This window comes from Chiloscyllium punctatum, chromosome 4 (genome assembly GCF_047496795.1).
Source record: "Chiloscyllium punctatum isolate Juve2018m chromosome 4, sChiPun1.3, whole genome shotgun sequence".
Taxonomy (NCBI): domain Eukaryota; kingdom Metazoa; phylum Chordata; class Chondrichthyes; order Orectolobiformes; family Hemiscylliidae; genus Chiloscyllium; species Chiloscyllium punctatum.
Window position 1 is genome coordinate 9,488,917 of NC_092742.1, and position 17,622 is coordinate 9,506,538.

The following is a 17,622-nucleotide window of genomic DNA, read 5'->3' on the forward strand; positions in this document are numbered from 1 at the left end:
CCTTTGCTGACAATTTATTCCAAAACTCTCTCTCTCTCCAACGATGCTGCTGGACCTGTTAAGTTGCTCCAGCATTCTCTCTGCTTATTTTCTCCTTTCCAACTTCTTCACCCTGGAACTTGAGAGATTTATCAGACAATTTAATGTAGCAACTTTGTCAAAATAATCACACAGTAAATAATGAAGCTGTCATAATTTGCCATTATTTATTAAGAGCTGAAAATGTGTTGCTGGAAAAGTGCAGCAGGTCAGGCAGCATCCAAGGAACAGGAGAATCGATGTTTCGGGCATCAGCCCTTCTTCAGGATGCTGCCTGAAGGCTCCTCGGATGCTGCCTGACCTGCTGCGCTTTTCCAGCAACACATTTTCAGCTCTGATCTCCAGCATCTGCGGTCCTCACTTTCTCCTCGAAGATTATTTATTAAGAGTCTTGGGTTCTGAGGATAAGCACAGGATACTTTAGAGCCTTTAATATAGAACTAGGAGCCAAGGTGTTGCATGGAAAAAATTATTTAATTACTTTCTGTACTGAAGACCGTGAGAAACGGGAACAGGAGCAGGCCATTTGGCTCCTCCACTGTTCAATAGGATCACTGTTCACTGATCCAACACTCCTCACTCCACTTCCCTGCCCTTTCCCTTGATTCGCCGACTGATCAAGAATCTCTCCCTGTCTCTCAGCCTTTAATATACACAAGGACTCTGTCCCCACAGCTCTCTGTGGTAAGGAGTTCCAAAGACTCTCAAACCTCAGAGAGATAAAATTCCTCCTCATCTCAGTCTTAAATTGGTGCCCCTTTATTCTGAGACTGTGCACTCTGGCCCTATCTCTCCCATGAGGGGAAACATCCCTCTCAGTATTTGCCCTGTCGAGCCCCTTAAGAGTCCTGGATATTTCAACTGCATACTAACTCATACACAAGAACACCTCGATCCCTCTGCACCTCGGAATTCTGGAGTCCTTCTCCATGGAAGGAATACTCTGCTTTTTTCATTCTTCATGGCAAAGTGAACCATGGCACATTTCCCCTTATTATACTCTCAGATCATTATCCACTCACTCAACCATTCTATGTCCATCAGCAACCCCCTTGTGTTCTCTTCACAATATATTTGTGCTATCTTTGTGCTACCATTCGCATCATCTGAGTCATTAATATAAATTTGAAAAAGGAGGCCCCATGTACCCCATGAGGAAACAGACCATTCAGATCTCTGAGTCTACACGAGCCCTCCAAAGAGCATCCCACCCAGATCCACTCCCCTACTCTGTCCCTGTAACCCCACATTTCCCACGGCTAACCCACTTAGCCTGCACATTATGGATAATTCAGCATAGGCAATCCACCCTAACCTGCACATCTTTGGACTGTGGGAGGAAACCAAAGCAAACCCACGCAGACACGGGGAGAATGCTCAAACTCCACACAGACAGTGTGGAGTTCAGTGGAATTGAACCTAGGTCCCTGCCTCTGTGAGGCCGTAGTGTTAACCACTGAACCGCCACGCTGTCCCTGAGTCTACAGCAGATGTCATGAAACCTGACACTGGTGATACAACACTGGATTCACGCTCTTGATGGCACAGAACTGTGTCTACATATCACCTATCACCAACACCTTCCTTTGTATTTCCTTCACTTGTATCATGCCGCAATTGTCCGTTAGTTCAACCACCCTTCAGACCTTACTGTCAGCCAAACAAGCAGGAAGGATCTCAAACCTGTCGGATGATCACAAAGGCTGACTTATTTATTTCCCTTTTTAATATATTTTACTAACCCTATCACCTGCCCTTGTATTGTTTTCAGCCTTAAAAATAGAAAAGACCTTTTAACCAATTACCGGTTGCTCATCAATCAGCTAACATCTCTGTTGTAGTAGAGTCAGAATCAATTCCAAACCACCATCAGGCTGCCTTTCAATTCTCATACAGTCATAGAGGATTACAGCATGGAGACAGGCCCTTCAGCCCAACTTGTCAATGCCGCTCACTTTTCACAATTAGTCTAGTCCCATTTCCTTCCATCTCTATCCCACCCATGGATCTGTCTGAATGTTTTTTCTTTAAATGACAAAATTGTACTCCTTACTCTTCTAATTGATGCTGACTGACACTGGGTCCTCATTTTTCTTGCTCCCATAACTTGGTTGAATTTTACAGACAATTTGAAGGAGAGAAGAGTGCATCTAAAACTAGAATTTTAAACCTGAAAGGGGGAATTTTGAACACATGAAATACAGCTATCCAAAGTAAACTGGTAGATTGATAGCTCACTAGAGATGCATTGGCTGACTTTTGAGAATAGCCAGAAATGATCCATTCCAAGGAAAAAGAAATTATTCAAGGGAGGATACATCATCTGTGGTGAATTTTGTTTTTAAGAGTGACAAATCTAAATAAATCACCATATAATTGTGCCAAGGCAATTGGACTGATTGTTAAAACAAAACAGAAAAGAATGACTAAAAGATTAATGTGGAAGGAGAAATGAAAGTATAATAGAAAGTTGGTTGGAAATATAATGTCCTGATGGACTTCATCCCAGAGTCTTAAAGGAAGTGGCTACGAAGAAAGATGATAGGTTGGTTTTAATTTCAGTAATTCCCTCGATCTGGGAAATGTTTGGAAAATAGGAATGGAGCTGAAACAAGATACTATAGGCCAATGAATTTAACATCTGTCATAAGGAAAATGTTAGAAGCTGTTTTTAAAGACATTATAACAGGGTACTTTAAAAGTTCAAGATAATCAGGAGGGATCAATGTGAAGGGGATATTTAACATAACATGAGGGGTGCCTAGGGTTAGGTTATTTTACTTTAGGTTAGGAATAACCCTCGGCACAACATGGTGGGCTGAAGGGCCTGTTCTGTGCTGTACTGTTCTATGTTCTATTTAACCCTGTCTATATCCAGGGAATACGATTTGGGTAGTTCCATGTTGTTCAATAGAAGCATGCCTTTGATTCACAATAATTTTGTTTACCTCAGCTTTTCTCCTCATTGGCTACTGAGACATTGAACAGTTTCTTGCTGTTCTTTCACAGATGGTGTTCTGCCTATATTCGCCTATCCACATAGTGTTGGAAAGTCTGTCACTGGGGGTTATGTCTACAGAGGCTGTGAATCTCCCAACCTTAATGGACTCTACATATTCGGTGACTTTATGAGTGGGTAAGTTATTAACAATTGACTTGTAAAAACCATTGAGATCGCTGGAATTTATAGAGGAGAAATGCATGTCAGGGACTGGGGAGAATGTGGAAAGACACATCATGCCATAGTCCATAGTTTGGGTTTTATAGAAGGTTTTAATGGCAGTGAGGCGAAGAGTTAACAAAGATGGAGTTTCTGAAGGTCAAGGCATTTGAAAGTTGTGACGTTGATACTGGGGTACGTGGTTAATCATTGAATCACAGAGATGTACAGCAATGAAACAGACCCTTCGGTCAACCCGTCCATGTTGACCAAATGTCTTAAATTAATCTAGTCCCATTTGCCAGCATTTGGCACATATCCCTCCAAACCATTTCTATTCCTGTACCAAATGCCTTTTAAATGTTGGTGTTGAATCAGCCTCCATAATTTCTTCTGGCAGCTCATTCCATACCACCCTCTGCATGAAAATGTTGCCCCTTAGGTCCCTTTTAAGTCTTTCCCCTCTCACTTAAGCCTATGCCCTCCAGTTTTAGATTTTGCGACTGTGGGGAAAAGACCTAGACTATTCACCCTATCCATGCCTCTCATGATTTTATAAACCTCTACAAGATCATTCCTCAGCCTCCGACACTCCAGGGAAAATAACCCCTACATTCAGTCTCTCCCTGTAGCTCAAACCGTCCAACCCTGGCAACTTCCTTGTAAATGTCTTCTGCACCCTTTCAAATTTAACAACACCTTTCCTATAATAGGGAGACCAGAACTGCAGTATTCTCATAGTGGCCTAACCAATGTCCTGTACAACAGCAACATGACCTTTCAACTCCTATACTCAGTGCACTGACCAATAAAGGCAAGCCTACCAAAAGCCTTCTTCACTATCTTTTCTACCTGCAACTCTACCTTCAGCAATGCACAGGGAACACTGAAAGTGCCTGATGGCCAACCCATCAGTTGAATGGTAGATTTCTTTGATCTACCTTTCTCCCCATCATGCTGTCCAAGAATGCACTGCCTTGGACAGTAGTTAGCGCAGGAATCTTTCCAACTTTTGAAAAGAAAGAACTTGGATGATCCTAGAACATAGAACATAGAACAACACAGCGCAGAACAGGCCCTTCAGCCCTCAATGTTGCGCCAACCTGTGAACTAATCTAAGCCCATCCCCCTACACTATCCCATCATCATCCATGTGCTTATCCAAGGACAGTTTAAATGCCCCTAATGTGGCTGAATTAACGACATTAGCAGGTAGGGCATTCCATGCCCTTACCACTCTCTGAGTAAAGAACCTGCCTCTGATATCTGTCTTAAATCTATCACCCCTCAATTTGCAGTTATGCCCCTCGTACACGCTGACGCCATCATCCTAGGAAAAAGACTTTCACTGTCCAGCCTATCTAATCCTCTGATCATCTTGTATGTTTCTATCAAATCCCCTCTTGGCTGCCTTCTTTCCAATGAGAACAGACCCAAGTCTCTCAGCCTTTCCTTTTATGACCTTCCCTCCAGACCAGGCAAAATCCTGGTAAATCTCCTCTGCACCTTTTCCAATGCACTTGAAATGTTGTAACATTCAAGGCTACGGGGCTGGTGTGGGAAAGTTGGACTAGTGCAGGCAATAGTGTTTTTTTGGTGGGCTGACTGGGATGCCTCTATGATTCAACCACAGTGAGAATTGTTGATCTTAAACAGGTCTAGGACCAGCCAGAGGCCCTGCAAATGGACACATCCTTGATGCACACAGCAGAACTTTAGATTACTTACAGTGTGGAAACAGGTCCTTCGGCCCAACAAGTCTACACCGACCCGCCGAAGAGCAACCCACCCAAACCCATTCCTCTACATTTACCCCTTCACCTAACACTATGGGCAATTTAGCTTGGCCATTTCACCTAACCTGCACATTTTTTGGGATTGTGGGAGGAAACCAGAGCACCCGGAGGAAACCCACGCAGACACGGGGAGAATGTGCAAACTCCATACAGACAGTTGCCTGAGGCAGGAATTGAACTTAGGTCTCTGGCGCTGTGAGGTAGCAGTGCTAACCACTGTGCCACCGTGCCGCCCACATTTACTGAGGAATGTTCCCCCTACAGTTCAGTGATGCATTCATCCCCTTAAACACAACCGGAGACCTCTTGGCTTCAGGCACTTGCATTTGTTAAATAATAACATACATAGGAAACCAGAGTTTGGCAGCAGTTTGGAGCATAGGGCAGGAGGAGATAACAGAAATAGAGAGGGGTGTCACTACTATAGAATTGGTCATGAAGGATGAAAGACATTTAGTTCAACTTTGTGCCTGTGTTAATATTGATAATATTCAATTACATTTGACCAGAGACAGTATATTCCTGTTAGGGTGAAAGGCAAGTCTGATAGGTGTAAGGAATGCTGGATGACTAAGAGAAATTGAGGTTTTGGGTCAAGAATAAGAAGGAAACATATGTCAGATATAGACAGCAGAGATCAAGCGATTCCCCAGAAGAATACAAAGGCAGTAGGAGTATACTTAAGAGGGAAATCAGGAGGGCACAAAGGGATATGAGATAACTTTAGCAAATAGGATTAAGAAAAATTCAAATTTGTTCTACAAATATATTAAGGACAAAAGATTAACTAGGGAGAAAATAGGACCCCTCAAAGATCAGCAAGGCAGCTTATGTGTGGAAACGCAGGAGATGGGGGAGATACTAAATGAGTATTTTGTATCATTGTTTACTGTGGAGAAGGATATGGAGGATAGAGATAATGGGGAAGTAAATAGGGAAATCTTGACAAGTGTCCATGTTGCAGAGGAGGAGGTGCTGGACATCTTAAAATGCATAAAGTTGGATAAATCCCCAGATCCTGATCAGGTGTACCTTAGAACCCTGTGGACTAGGCCCAGACCCTCAAAGTATTTTAAGAAGGTAGCCTAGACCCTAACTTTTTTCTTATTTTAGAGGTAGAGGTGAAGTGGGTGTTCCAGGTGTGATACAACTGGTCAAACCACTCGGCTTTAAGCAAAACAGAATTTATTTAAACATTACAGTTAAAACATCATCAAAAGAAAGAGGAATTTGGAATAACTTAACCACTGGGAAACTTAACCAAATACTCAATCTAATAATTTATCTAACCAACTGTTCCAATAAAGTAACATCGTATAAACATACCCCTTGGCGAAAAGGTAAATTCAAACACAGATTCTTACAGGCAGGAGGGAGCAATATCCAGACAGAGATTTCAGAGACGGTCAGTAAGGAATCATTCACCCAAGCTTGCAATCCTAGTACTCACCCATCTTGTGAGTGCTACAGCGAAAACAAAACTAGGAAAACTAGGAACTGGGAGAACTGACCACTCTCCTTCCATTGCTAAACTGTTAAAAACAATCCGCCCACCTCCACCTCAGATTCTTCGACACCTCTGCCTTTACAGCCCCACTTCAAAAAAAAACCCAGGACAAAATAACCATTTTTAAAAGTGACAGCATTATCACAGAAGCTAGGGAAGTGATTGCAGGGCCCCTTGCTAAAATATTTGTATCATCGATAGCCATGAGTGAGTTGCCAGAAGATTGGACATTAGCTAGCATGGTGCCACTATTTGAGAAATGTGGTGAAGCCATATACCATTTGCAGAGAGGGAGCGCCTTGGGGCATATTGAGAGACTCCATGGTAGCAGGAATCAGGAGCTAGGGGAAGAAATTTTGTCAGAAACATGGGAGGAGATATGGGAGAATGTAAAGAAAATCTCAATATACAATAAAGCACAAGCTATGCTTGTGTTTGAAGATGCTTCACAGGGCCCATATGGCACCAGAGAGGTTAGTAAAGTTTAAGGAAGGATCTCCTCCAGGATGTCCCAAATCTAGAATTAGCACAGGCACCGTTACACATTGCTATTGGACCTGCTACAAGATTCACAGACACTAGGGTTCCATAGTGAATGAGCTGGAGAAGATCCTGGGAATTGAAATTTAGACAGATCGCTTCTTTTGGGATTACCAAATCTGCCCTCTCTGGCTGAGCACAGGAAGACATTATTTAACATTCTTACACATTGTGCAAGGAAGAACATCCTAATGAACTGGATATCGGAAAAAAAACCCAGGTCTTGTGGGGTGGTGCAGACTTAAGATGGAGTACGTCCCCCAAGATTATCTGACAAGAGTGGTGCGCCTTGGAATGGACCAATTGTATAAGACATGGCAGCCCTTTGTAAATTACATAGACGCAGACCTATCGGTGGTACTGATTAGGGCCTTTATATAGCCACAAGCGCCATATATGGTGGTCCGGGGACTCTGGGGAGAGGAGGCCTAGCAAATATGGGTATAATAACCATTGCTCCTGTGCACGGGAGCTTTAGTGGAGATGTGGTGAGTGGAATAATGTAATTTAATTTATTTTTATTTTATTTAATTCAAGTTTATTTTAATTTAAGTAAATATGAGAGGATCAGGTCCCGTAGAGTAGTAGGTAGTTCATTGTCAACATTACTGTAATGTAATACTGTGACATCATTTTTGTTTTTTTGTATTTTTGTATTTTATTTTCCTTCTGTAAAAGAGCAATAAGTTTTTATTTTTTAAAAAAAAGGGTGGTAAGGACAAGCCAGGGATTTATAGACCAGTGAGCCTGATGTTGGTGGTGGGCAAGTTGTTGGAGGGAATCCTGAGGGACAGGATATACATATATTTGGAAAGGCAAGGACTGATTAGGGATAGTCAACATGGCTTTGTGTGTGGGAAATCATGTCTCACAAGCTTGATTGAGGTTTTTAAAGAAGTAACAATGAGGATCGATGAGGGCAGAGCGGTAGACGTAATTGAAATATACTTCAGTAAGGCGTTCAACAAGGTTCCCCATGGGAGGCTGGTTAGCAAGGTTAGATCTCATGGAATACAGGGAGAACGAGCCATTTCGATAAAGCAGAGAATCGACGTTTCGGGCATAAGCCTGCTTCTCGGATGCTGCCTGGCCTGCTGCGCTTTTCCAGCACCACACTTTTCAACTCTGGTCTCCAGCATCTGCAGTCCTCACTTTCTCCCATTTCAATAAAGAACTGGATCAAAGGTAGAAGACAGAGGGTGGTGGTGGAGGGTTGTTTTTCAGACTGGAGGCCTGTGACCAGTGGAGTGCCACAAGGATCGGTGCTGGGTCCTCTACTTTTCATCATTTATATAAATGATTTGGATATGAGCATAAGAGGTACGGTTAGTAAATTTGCAGATGACACCAATATTGGAGATGCAGTGGAGAGTGAAGAAGGTTTACAATGGGATCTTGATCAGATGGGCCAATGGGCTGAGGAGTGGCAGATGGAGTTTAATTTAGATAAATGCGAGGTGCTGCATTTTGGAAAAGCAAATCAGGGCAGGATTTACACACTTAATGGTAAGGTCCTGGGGAGTGTTGATGAACAAAGAGACCTTGTAGTGCAGGTTCATAGCTCCTTGAACGAGGAGTCCCAGGTAAGTAGGATAGTGGTTGTATGCATGTCTTTATAGAACATAGAACATTACAGCACAGTACAGGCCCTTCACCTTCAACGTTGCACCAACCTGTGAAACCAATCAAAAGCCCACCTAACCTATACTATTCCATTATCATCCATATCTTTATCCAATGACCATTTAAATGCCCTTAAAGTTGGTGAGTCCACTACTGTTGCAGACAGTGCATTCCCCACCCCTACTACTCTGTGAGTAAAGAAACTACCTCTCACATCTATTCTATATCTATCACCCCTCATTTTAAAGCAATGTGCCCTCATGCTAGCCATCACCATCCTAGGAAAAAGGATCTCACTGTCCAACTATCCGGAATACTCCAAGTGCGGCCACACCAGAGTTTTGTACAGCTGCATCATGACCTCATGGATCCAAAACTCAATCCCTCTACCTATAAAAGCTAACACACCATACGCCTTCTTAACAACCCTATCAACCTGGGTGACAACTTTCAAGGATCTGTGTACCTGGACACCGAGATCCCTCTGCTCATCTACACTACCAAGAATCTTACCATCAGCCCAGTACAGTGTATTCTTATTGCTCCTTCCAAAGTGAATCACCTCACACTTTTCCATATTTGCTATCTCTCAGACCAGCTCTGCAGCTTATCTATGTCCCTTTATAACCTGCAATATTCTTCCGCACTGTCCACAACTCCACCAACTTTAGTGTCATCTACAAATTTACTAACCTATCCTTCTATGCCCTCACACAGGTAATTAATAAAAATGACAAACAATAGTGAACCCAAAACAGGTACTTGCGGCACCCACTAGCAACTGAACATCAATCCCATCAATCACCACCTCTGTCTTCTTGCAGCGAGCCAATGTCTGATTCAAACCCCTAAAACACCCTTAATCCCATGCCTCCATATGTTCTGCAATAGCCTTTATTGATCAGTGTATTGAGTATAGGAGTTGGGAGGTCATGCTACAACTGTGCAGGACATTGGTTAGGCCACTATTGGAATACTGTGTGCAATTCTGGTCTCCCTCCTATAGGGAGGATGTTGTGAAACTTGGAAGGGTTCAGAAGAGATTTGCAAGGATGCTGGAGAGTTTGAGCTACAGAGAGAGGCTGAATAGACTGGGGATATTTTCCCTGGAACATTGTAGGCTGAGGGGTGACCTTATAGAGGTTTATAAAATCATGAGGGGCATGGATAGGGTAAATAGCCAAGGTCTTTTTTTCTAAGTTGGGTGAGTCCAAAACTAGAGGGCATAGGTTTAAGGTGAAAGGGGAAAAATTTAAAAGGGACCTGAGGGGCAACTTTTTCACACAGAGGGTGGTGTGTGTATGGAATGAGCTGCCAGAGGAAGTGGTGGAGGCTGGTACAATTACAGCATTTAAAAGGCATTGGATGGGTACATGAATAGGAAGGGTTTAGAGGGATATGGGTCAAGTTCTTGGCAAATGGGACTAGATTAATTTAGGATATGTGGTCGGTATCGATGAGTTGGACTGAAGAGCCTGTTTCTGTGCTGTACAGCTCCATGACTCTATGATTCTATGAAACCAAAGAAGATTGGAGGTGATTGAGATTTGAAGCAGAATTCCGACAGGAAGTCTGGAAGAATTACAGCTTGTGTGGAGTTTGGGAGGCTCCTAAGGGAAGTGCTGGAGAAGACTAGTCTAAGAAAGGGTTTCAGTCATGGTAGCAGTTAATTAAGGGCAATGTTGCAGAGATGAATTAAGTCATTTTGGTGATATATAGGATATGCAGTGTTAAGCTCATTTTGCACTCAAATGACATTTTAAATATCTGATTCTGTTTTGAATTCATTCATAGGGTATGGGCATCGTTGCTTGGGCCCAGTATTTATAACCCATCCCTAGTTGCCCCTTGAGAAGGTGGGGGTGAGCTGCCTTCTTGAACCGCTGCAGTCCATGTGCTGTGGGTTGACCAAGGGAGGGAATTCCAGGATTTTTACCCAGCGACAGTAAAGGAATGGCGATATATTTCCAAGTCGGAATGGTGGGTGGCTCAGAGGAGAACTTGCAGGGGATGGTGTTCCCATGTGTCTGCTGGCCTTGTCCTTCCAGATGGAAGTCGTTGTGGGTTTAGAGGTTCATGCTGAGAAACAACTAAGGAGACAGAATCAAAAGTATAGCATTGTTGGCCTTATCTCCAAAACATTGTCTGGCATGTTGCTTCTGAGTGGAGGTGTGAGATTAAAGAATTAACACAATGGAGCCATTCCAACAGTGAGCAAAGGAATTGCATTTATTCTGATAGAAATCAATGTCAGACTTTGGGAATGAATATGCTAGGATATGGAACGGGAAGAAACTCAAAGTTAGGAGAATATGAGCTTGTTAAGAAATATGAGAACTCGTACTTTGAATACAATAATTTGAGATATGGGATAGTGAGGATAATGGTAATAGTGGAGCCAAATGGATTCAGAACAGGAGGCAGGCAATAATGTTTAGAACAAAGTTAAAAATCACACAACACCAGGTTATAGTCCAACAGGTTTAATTGGAAGCACTAGCTTTCGGAGCGACGCTCCTTCATCAGGTGATCTCCGAATCGTGTTGAGAACAGTTGCAGTTGTGTAGGGGTGAGTTAGTCATGTCATATCAATCCAAGGAAATTCTAGAGGCTAGGTAGAGGGGAGATCAGACAGTAATGTAAGAAACGTGAAAATTATTATATTGACTGGGAATGTCAGGTAGTATTTTTCTAATGAGGTTTTGATGATTGAAAGCAAATGCAGTGGGGTCAGAGAATAAGTTACAACTTGAGAAAATAACTCAAGAACATGTGTAAATGGATCTGGATGCCACTAAGGCAGTAGATGTGATCCAGCCAAATAGATAGTGATGAAGATTGGATCTTGAGACATGACAACTGTCTTGTCTACAATTAAGAAAGAGTAACTTAATTTTATTACCTGTATCATAGAATCATAGAGGTCTGTCGTGCAGAGAAAGGCTCTTCAGTCACTGGATATGGGCATTGCTGGCTGGGTCAGCATTTATTGTCCATCCCTAGTTACCCCTTGAGAAGGTGGGGGTGAGCTGCCTTCTTGAACCACTGCAGTCCATGTGCTGGAGGTGGACAATGCTGTTAGGGAGGGAGTTGCAGGATTTTGACCCAGCGACACTGAAGGAAAGGCCAGGTAACTGCTCCGATTTTCACATCGGGAACGTTTGCCATCTAATCTCCACTCAGTGGGTGGGAGAATGGGAAACTGCATCTTTGAGGCTGGATTGGGTCATAAAGATGTGTTGATGTCAGCAAACAAGTGCAAATAAAGCTCTCATGACTTCGAAAAATGAATCCCATGCAACACTTGGATGGAAATCTAGACATTTTGCTCTTGATGTTGATCCTTCTTCAATGCCAAACTCACTCCATTGTTCCAATTCTCTCAGCAATGTTCAGAGACTGAGAATGTTCTGCCCTTAGAATGTGAGGTACAATTCTGTGATTATATTTGATTTTGATTTTATTTCTCGTATTCGCATATGCCTAAATACAGTGAAACATATTGTTTTGTGAGCAGTACAACAGATCATAGGGGACTTAGAGTGAGGTATACAATATTATACTGCACAGGAGGGGCACTAGGCCAGATTAACATTAGGTTTGAAGTTAGAGAGACCCATTCAGCAGTCTAAAAATAGCAGAGAAGATCAGATGGTGCTTGACTAGTCTTTGAGACATCTCTCCTCATTTTGGAACAGGCACTGGGCATTGAATATAGAGTGTCCCATTTCAGCCCACCATCACCTTCTCAAGGGGTGGATAATAAGCCAGCAACACCCACATCCTGTGAGTGAATAAAAAAGATCACTCACTTTAATCCCTCACTTGGTTAAAATCACAATTTTCAGCGGCAATCACTTTTATTTCATTAGCTTTGTTAACTCATTGTTCTTCTCTGTAACCAGGCGTCTGATGGCACTAGCTGAAGGTTCTAGAACAGGAAGCTGGTATGATTATAAGATCTGCATGGGAAGAGGTCAGACATGTCTGTTCCCAGGACTATTGAACAAATATTATCGGTACATTATCTCCTTCGCTGAGGATGAGGCAGGTAATTTTCGTCTGTCTAAAGCGTACTGAGCTGCATCAATAACATTTTTACTAACAGTTTAAGAGGGTGAGAGAGTTTGTGTGTATATGTGTGTGTGGGGGGGGGAAGAGTGTGTGTGTGAGGGAGAGTGTGTGTGTGTGAGAGAGAGTGTGTGTGTGTGTGTGGGAGAGAGAGAGTGTGTGTGTGTGTGGGAGAGAGAGAATGTGTGTGTGTGAGGGAGTGTGTGTGTGGGGGGGAGAGTGTGTGTGTGTGTGTATGTGAGGGAGAGTGTGTGTGTGAGAGAGAGTGTGTGTGTGTGTGTGTGAGAGAGAGTGTGTATGTGTGGGGGAAAGTGTGTGTGTGAGAGAGAGAGAGTGTGTGTGTGTGTGTGTGTGGGAGAGAGAGAGTGTGTGTGTGAGGGAGAGAGAAGTGTGTGTGTATGTGAGGGAGAGAGTGTGTGTGTGTGTGTGTGAGGGAGAGTGTGTGAGATTTTGCTGCTCCTTTGATGCTGCCTGAACTGTTGTACTCTTCCAGCACCACTAATCCAGAATCTGGTTTCCATCATCTGCAGTCATTGTTGTTTTTACCTCTTTAATTTGAAATAGTCCATCCTATCACTTCTCTGCCCTGATTCTGGGATCAGCTAGACACAGTCGTTACTAATGTCTATATCCACCTTTCTCACAAGTCCTGCAACTAACTTTCTTTCCCACAGGAGCACTGAAAGATCACTATCAAAGTCACAGATGACACTTTGTTTGACTGTAACCATGGTAATCTCCTCTCCATTATGCCGATTTTTGATCTGTCTGCAGTCCTTTATATTGATGACCACACTGTCCTCCTTCAAGCTCTTTCTCCCATCATTGGTAGAATGTGATAGAATTCCTGTTGCTGAATCCCAATCCTATCTAACCAGTTGTTGGTAAAGAGTATCATCAATGGCTTTTTCTTCTGTTCTGCCCAGTAACCTCAATACTCCCCTCCACCCCAAGCATCTACCTTTACCCTGCTCTTATCTCTCATCACTCTGCTGCTCCTGAACAATATCACCCAAAAGTACAACTTCAGGTTGCCCAATATATTGATGATTTCCAGTTCCTCCTTGCTCTCTCAAACCCTCCTTGGCCTGATTTGTAACTCTGCATTATCCAATGTCCAGTTCTGGATGAGCAGAAGCTTCCTCCCACTAAATATTGGATGACTGAAACTATACCTTTTCCCAGTTGCTATCCTCTTCCATCTCTCTGGCAACTGTCTGAACTTGCAGCTTTGATGTATCTGTCACTGAGGTGTGGTTCTGGCCTCATGCACACATCAGTAAGGCTATCCCCTGTTATCTTTGATGTGGAGGTGCCGGTGTTGTACTGGGGTGGACAAAGTCAGAAGTCACACGACACCAGGTTATAGTCCAACAGGTTTATTTGAACTCACAAGCTTTTGGAGCGCTGAAGGAGCAGGGTTCTGAAAGCTTATCATTTCAAATAAACCTGTTGGACTATAACCTGGTGTTGCGTGACTTCTGATTTTTATCTTTGCAACCTTATTTTCTGAATCCCTGCCTCAGCTCACTCGCTACTGAACCTCTCCTTCATGTCTTTGTTGCTTCTCCAGTTGACTATTATAATTCCCTTTCGATCGGCCTCTCAAACAAACCTTTCTTGTTAGAATTCCTGTAAAGATCCGGGCCACTTATTTCTCTTCGGAAAATGACATGTAAACTCAAGTTATTGTTGTTATCAGAGATTCCCACTTTGTAATTAAATAACTATTGAAATCAACACTGAGGACATTCAATCCTATTTTAACTTAATCTTTTTGTTGATGTCAATCTTATCATCATTCTAGAGTCTTTAAATAACTAATGCAGATTATGTCAGCTAGGGCTCAGTCATTTGCTCTTGCCTGTTCATCCAGAGGTTACGTTTGAGACTGACATTTCTCTGCAGTGTAAAAACAATGACTGCAGGTGCTGAAAACCAAATACTGGATTAGTGGTGCTGGAAGAGCACAGCAGTTCAGGCAGCATCCAATGCTGCCTGAACTGCTGTGCTCTTCCAGCACCACTAATCCAGTATTTCTCTGCAGTACTGAGGCAGTGCTGTCCTCTCATCAGGAAGATGCTAAAACTGACACCAGCTTATGTAAGAATGGGACAGGATGAGACCATTCTGCCCCTTGAGACTGTTACACCACTCAATCAAACAAGGGCAGGGCTTATAACAATTAATGGTAGATCTTTAGGCAGTGTTGTAGAAGAGAAGGGCTTAGAGGTCTGATAGATAACTCGTTGAAGTTTGTTTCACATACAGTCAGGATGGTTAAAAAGATATTTAGCATACTTGTCTTCATTGTTCAGGCATTGAGTATAGGAGTTGGGACGCCATGTTGAGGTTGTACAGAACAGTGGTGAGGCCTCTGCTGGAATACTGTGTACAATTCTGGTCGCCCTGTTGTAGGAAGGATATTGTTAAGCTGGAGAGGGTTCAGAAGAAATTCACCAGGATGTTGCTGGGAATGGAGGGCGTGGGTTATAGCAAAAGGCTGGAAAGGCTAGGACTTTTTTCACTGGAGCGTAGGAGGTTGAGAGGTGATCTGGTAGAAGTTTATAAAATAATGAGAGGTATAGATAAAGTTAATGGTAGTTATTTTTTTCCCTAGGATTGGGGGTCTCAAGACCAAGAGGCACAGTTTTAAGGTGTGAGGAAAAAGATTTTAAAAAGACATGAGAGGCAAATGTTTTCACACTGTGGGTGGTTCGCGTTTGGAATAAACTTTCTGAGGTAGTGGTGGATGTGGGCACAATACATTTAAAAGATATTTGCATAAGCCCATGAATAGGAAAGGGTTGGAGGGATATGTGCCAAGTGGGACTAGTTTAGTTTGCGATTATGTTCGGCTGGACCAAATGGTCTGTTTCCATGCTGTATGACTCTATGACTCTATGATCTATACATAAAAGAGAGATATGGACAGACTAAGTGAGTAGGCAAAATCATGACAAATGCTACATGATATCTGGAAATATGAGGCTATCCACTTTGGCAGGAAGAATAGAGGAGCTCAATATTATTTACATGGTGAAAGGCTGCAGGAAGCTAGGGAGCTGAGGGATTTGGGAATCTTTGATCATGAATCATAAAAAGCTCATATCCAAGCAGGGAAAGCTAATGGGATATTGATCTCTATTCCAAAGGGAATAAGTAAAAACAAAAGGGACGTTTCACCAAAACTATGTAAGACACTATTCAGACCACAACTGGAATGTTGTGAACGGTTTTGGGACCTTTATCGAAGCAAAGGCTATACTGGAGTTGGAGGCAGTCCAGAGAAGGTGCACTTGGCTGATATCGGGTTGGTAGACCTGGTTTATGAGGAGATGTTGAGTAGGTTGGGCTTGTGTCTGTTGGAATATAGAGGAATGAGGGGCGATCTTACCGAAAAATACAAAATGCTGTGGGGACTTGACAGGATAGATGCAGAAAGGATGTTTCCCTTTGTGGGAGAGTCTAGAACCAGAGGGCATCCTCTCAGAATGAGGAATTGTGCATCTCAGACAGAGATGAAGAGGAATTTCTGCTCTCAGAGGATGGTGAATCTGTGGAATTCTTTACCACGGAAGGCTGTCGAGGCTGGGTCATTCAGTATATTCAAGGCTGAGAGAGACAGGTTTTTGATCCGTAAAGAGGAATCGAAGGTTTTTGGGGAAAAGGCAGGAGAGTGGAGCTGAGGGATTGTCACCCATGGTCTCATTGAATGGTGGGACAGGCTCAATAGGCTGAATGGCCTACTGCTATTCCTATGTCTCATAAAATTCCCGTTTATCCATTTTCCAAGCCATCCTTACTCAATAAAGACATCACTGGGTCCAGTTTGAAAATATGATTTGACACAGCAGAGTGTGGAAGTGTACCTTCCCATCTTATTCCTGAATGTCATATCACCCATTTCAAGGGGATTGTGGGAGGGAACTCTGCAAGTCCGGGATACGCCATCTTTAAAATGAAATGTTAAACTGAGGTCTGAGCTGTTCAATCACATTTATCTGAGGAAGAGCAGGGAATTCTCTTCATGTCCTGAAACCAAATTGTTTAGCTGGCTTCCACTTTGGTGATCCTCATGCCCATATTGGCTGTTCTAACAGTGATGTAAAAACAAGGTAAAAACAATGACTGCAGATGCTGAAAACCAAATACTGGATTAGTGGTGCTGGAAGAGCACAGCAGTTCAGGCAGCATCCAACGAGCAGCTAACAGTGATGGCTACTCTTGGATAAGTGGTTTATTTAATATAATACAGCTTGGGCTCTGCTGAAACACGATAGGAATAAAAGTGAAATTGAAAGCCACTATGACATTCTCAAGATGAACAATTACAGCTGAATCTGTAGACAGTAGTGAAATCAGAATGCATCCTCTGCTGTCTCTTGCAAATCATTTTTCTTTCCAGGAGAATTATATTTCCTGTCTACACGGATTCCTACATCCACATCTGCTACTGGAGTGGTTTACAAAATAGTTGATCCTTCACGGTAAGGCAAAGGAACATCTGCATATGATAAAAATCGATCCAAGTGGGATACCTCAATGATTGTGGTGTGTCTTGTGTGTAAATGAACCAAACTCATAATCTGCACACCCAGGATGTTGTATATTTAATATGCTTGCTCTGTAGGTATTTTCAGGAGAATTATATGGAGTCACAGAGTCATACAGCACACAAACAGATCCTTTGGGTCCAGCCAGTCCATGCCGAACATAATTGCAAACTAAACCAGTCCCATCTGCCAGCTCCAGGCCCATATCCCTCCAAACCTTTCCTGTTCATGCACTTATGTAAGGATCTTTAAAACATCATAACCGTACCCACATCCAGCACTTCCTCTGGAAATTCAATCTACATGCAAACCACCCTCTGTGTGAAAAAA

General features: G+C 42.8%; 1 protein-coding gene across 1 annotated transcript in view; it reads left to right on the top strand.

Moving 5' to 3' along the window:
- Positions 1-17,622, top strand: part of hhipl1 (HHIP-like 1) — an 85,053-nt gene that overhangs the window by 52,486 nt on the left and 14,945 nt on the right. The window contains exons 5-7 of the mRNA XM_072568039.1: positions 3,049-3,175; positions 12,571-12,716; positions 17,145-17,226. Of these exons, the coding sequence (XP_072424140.1) occupies positions 3,049-3,175; positions 12,571-12,716; positions 17,145-17,226 (355 nt within the window). The remainder of the gene's footprint in view (positions 1-3,048; positions 3,176-12,570; positions 12,717-17,144; positions 17,227-17,622) is intronic.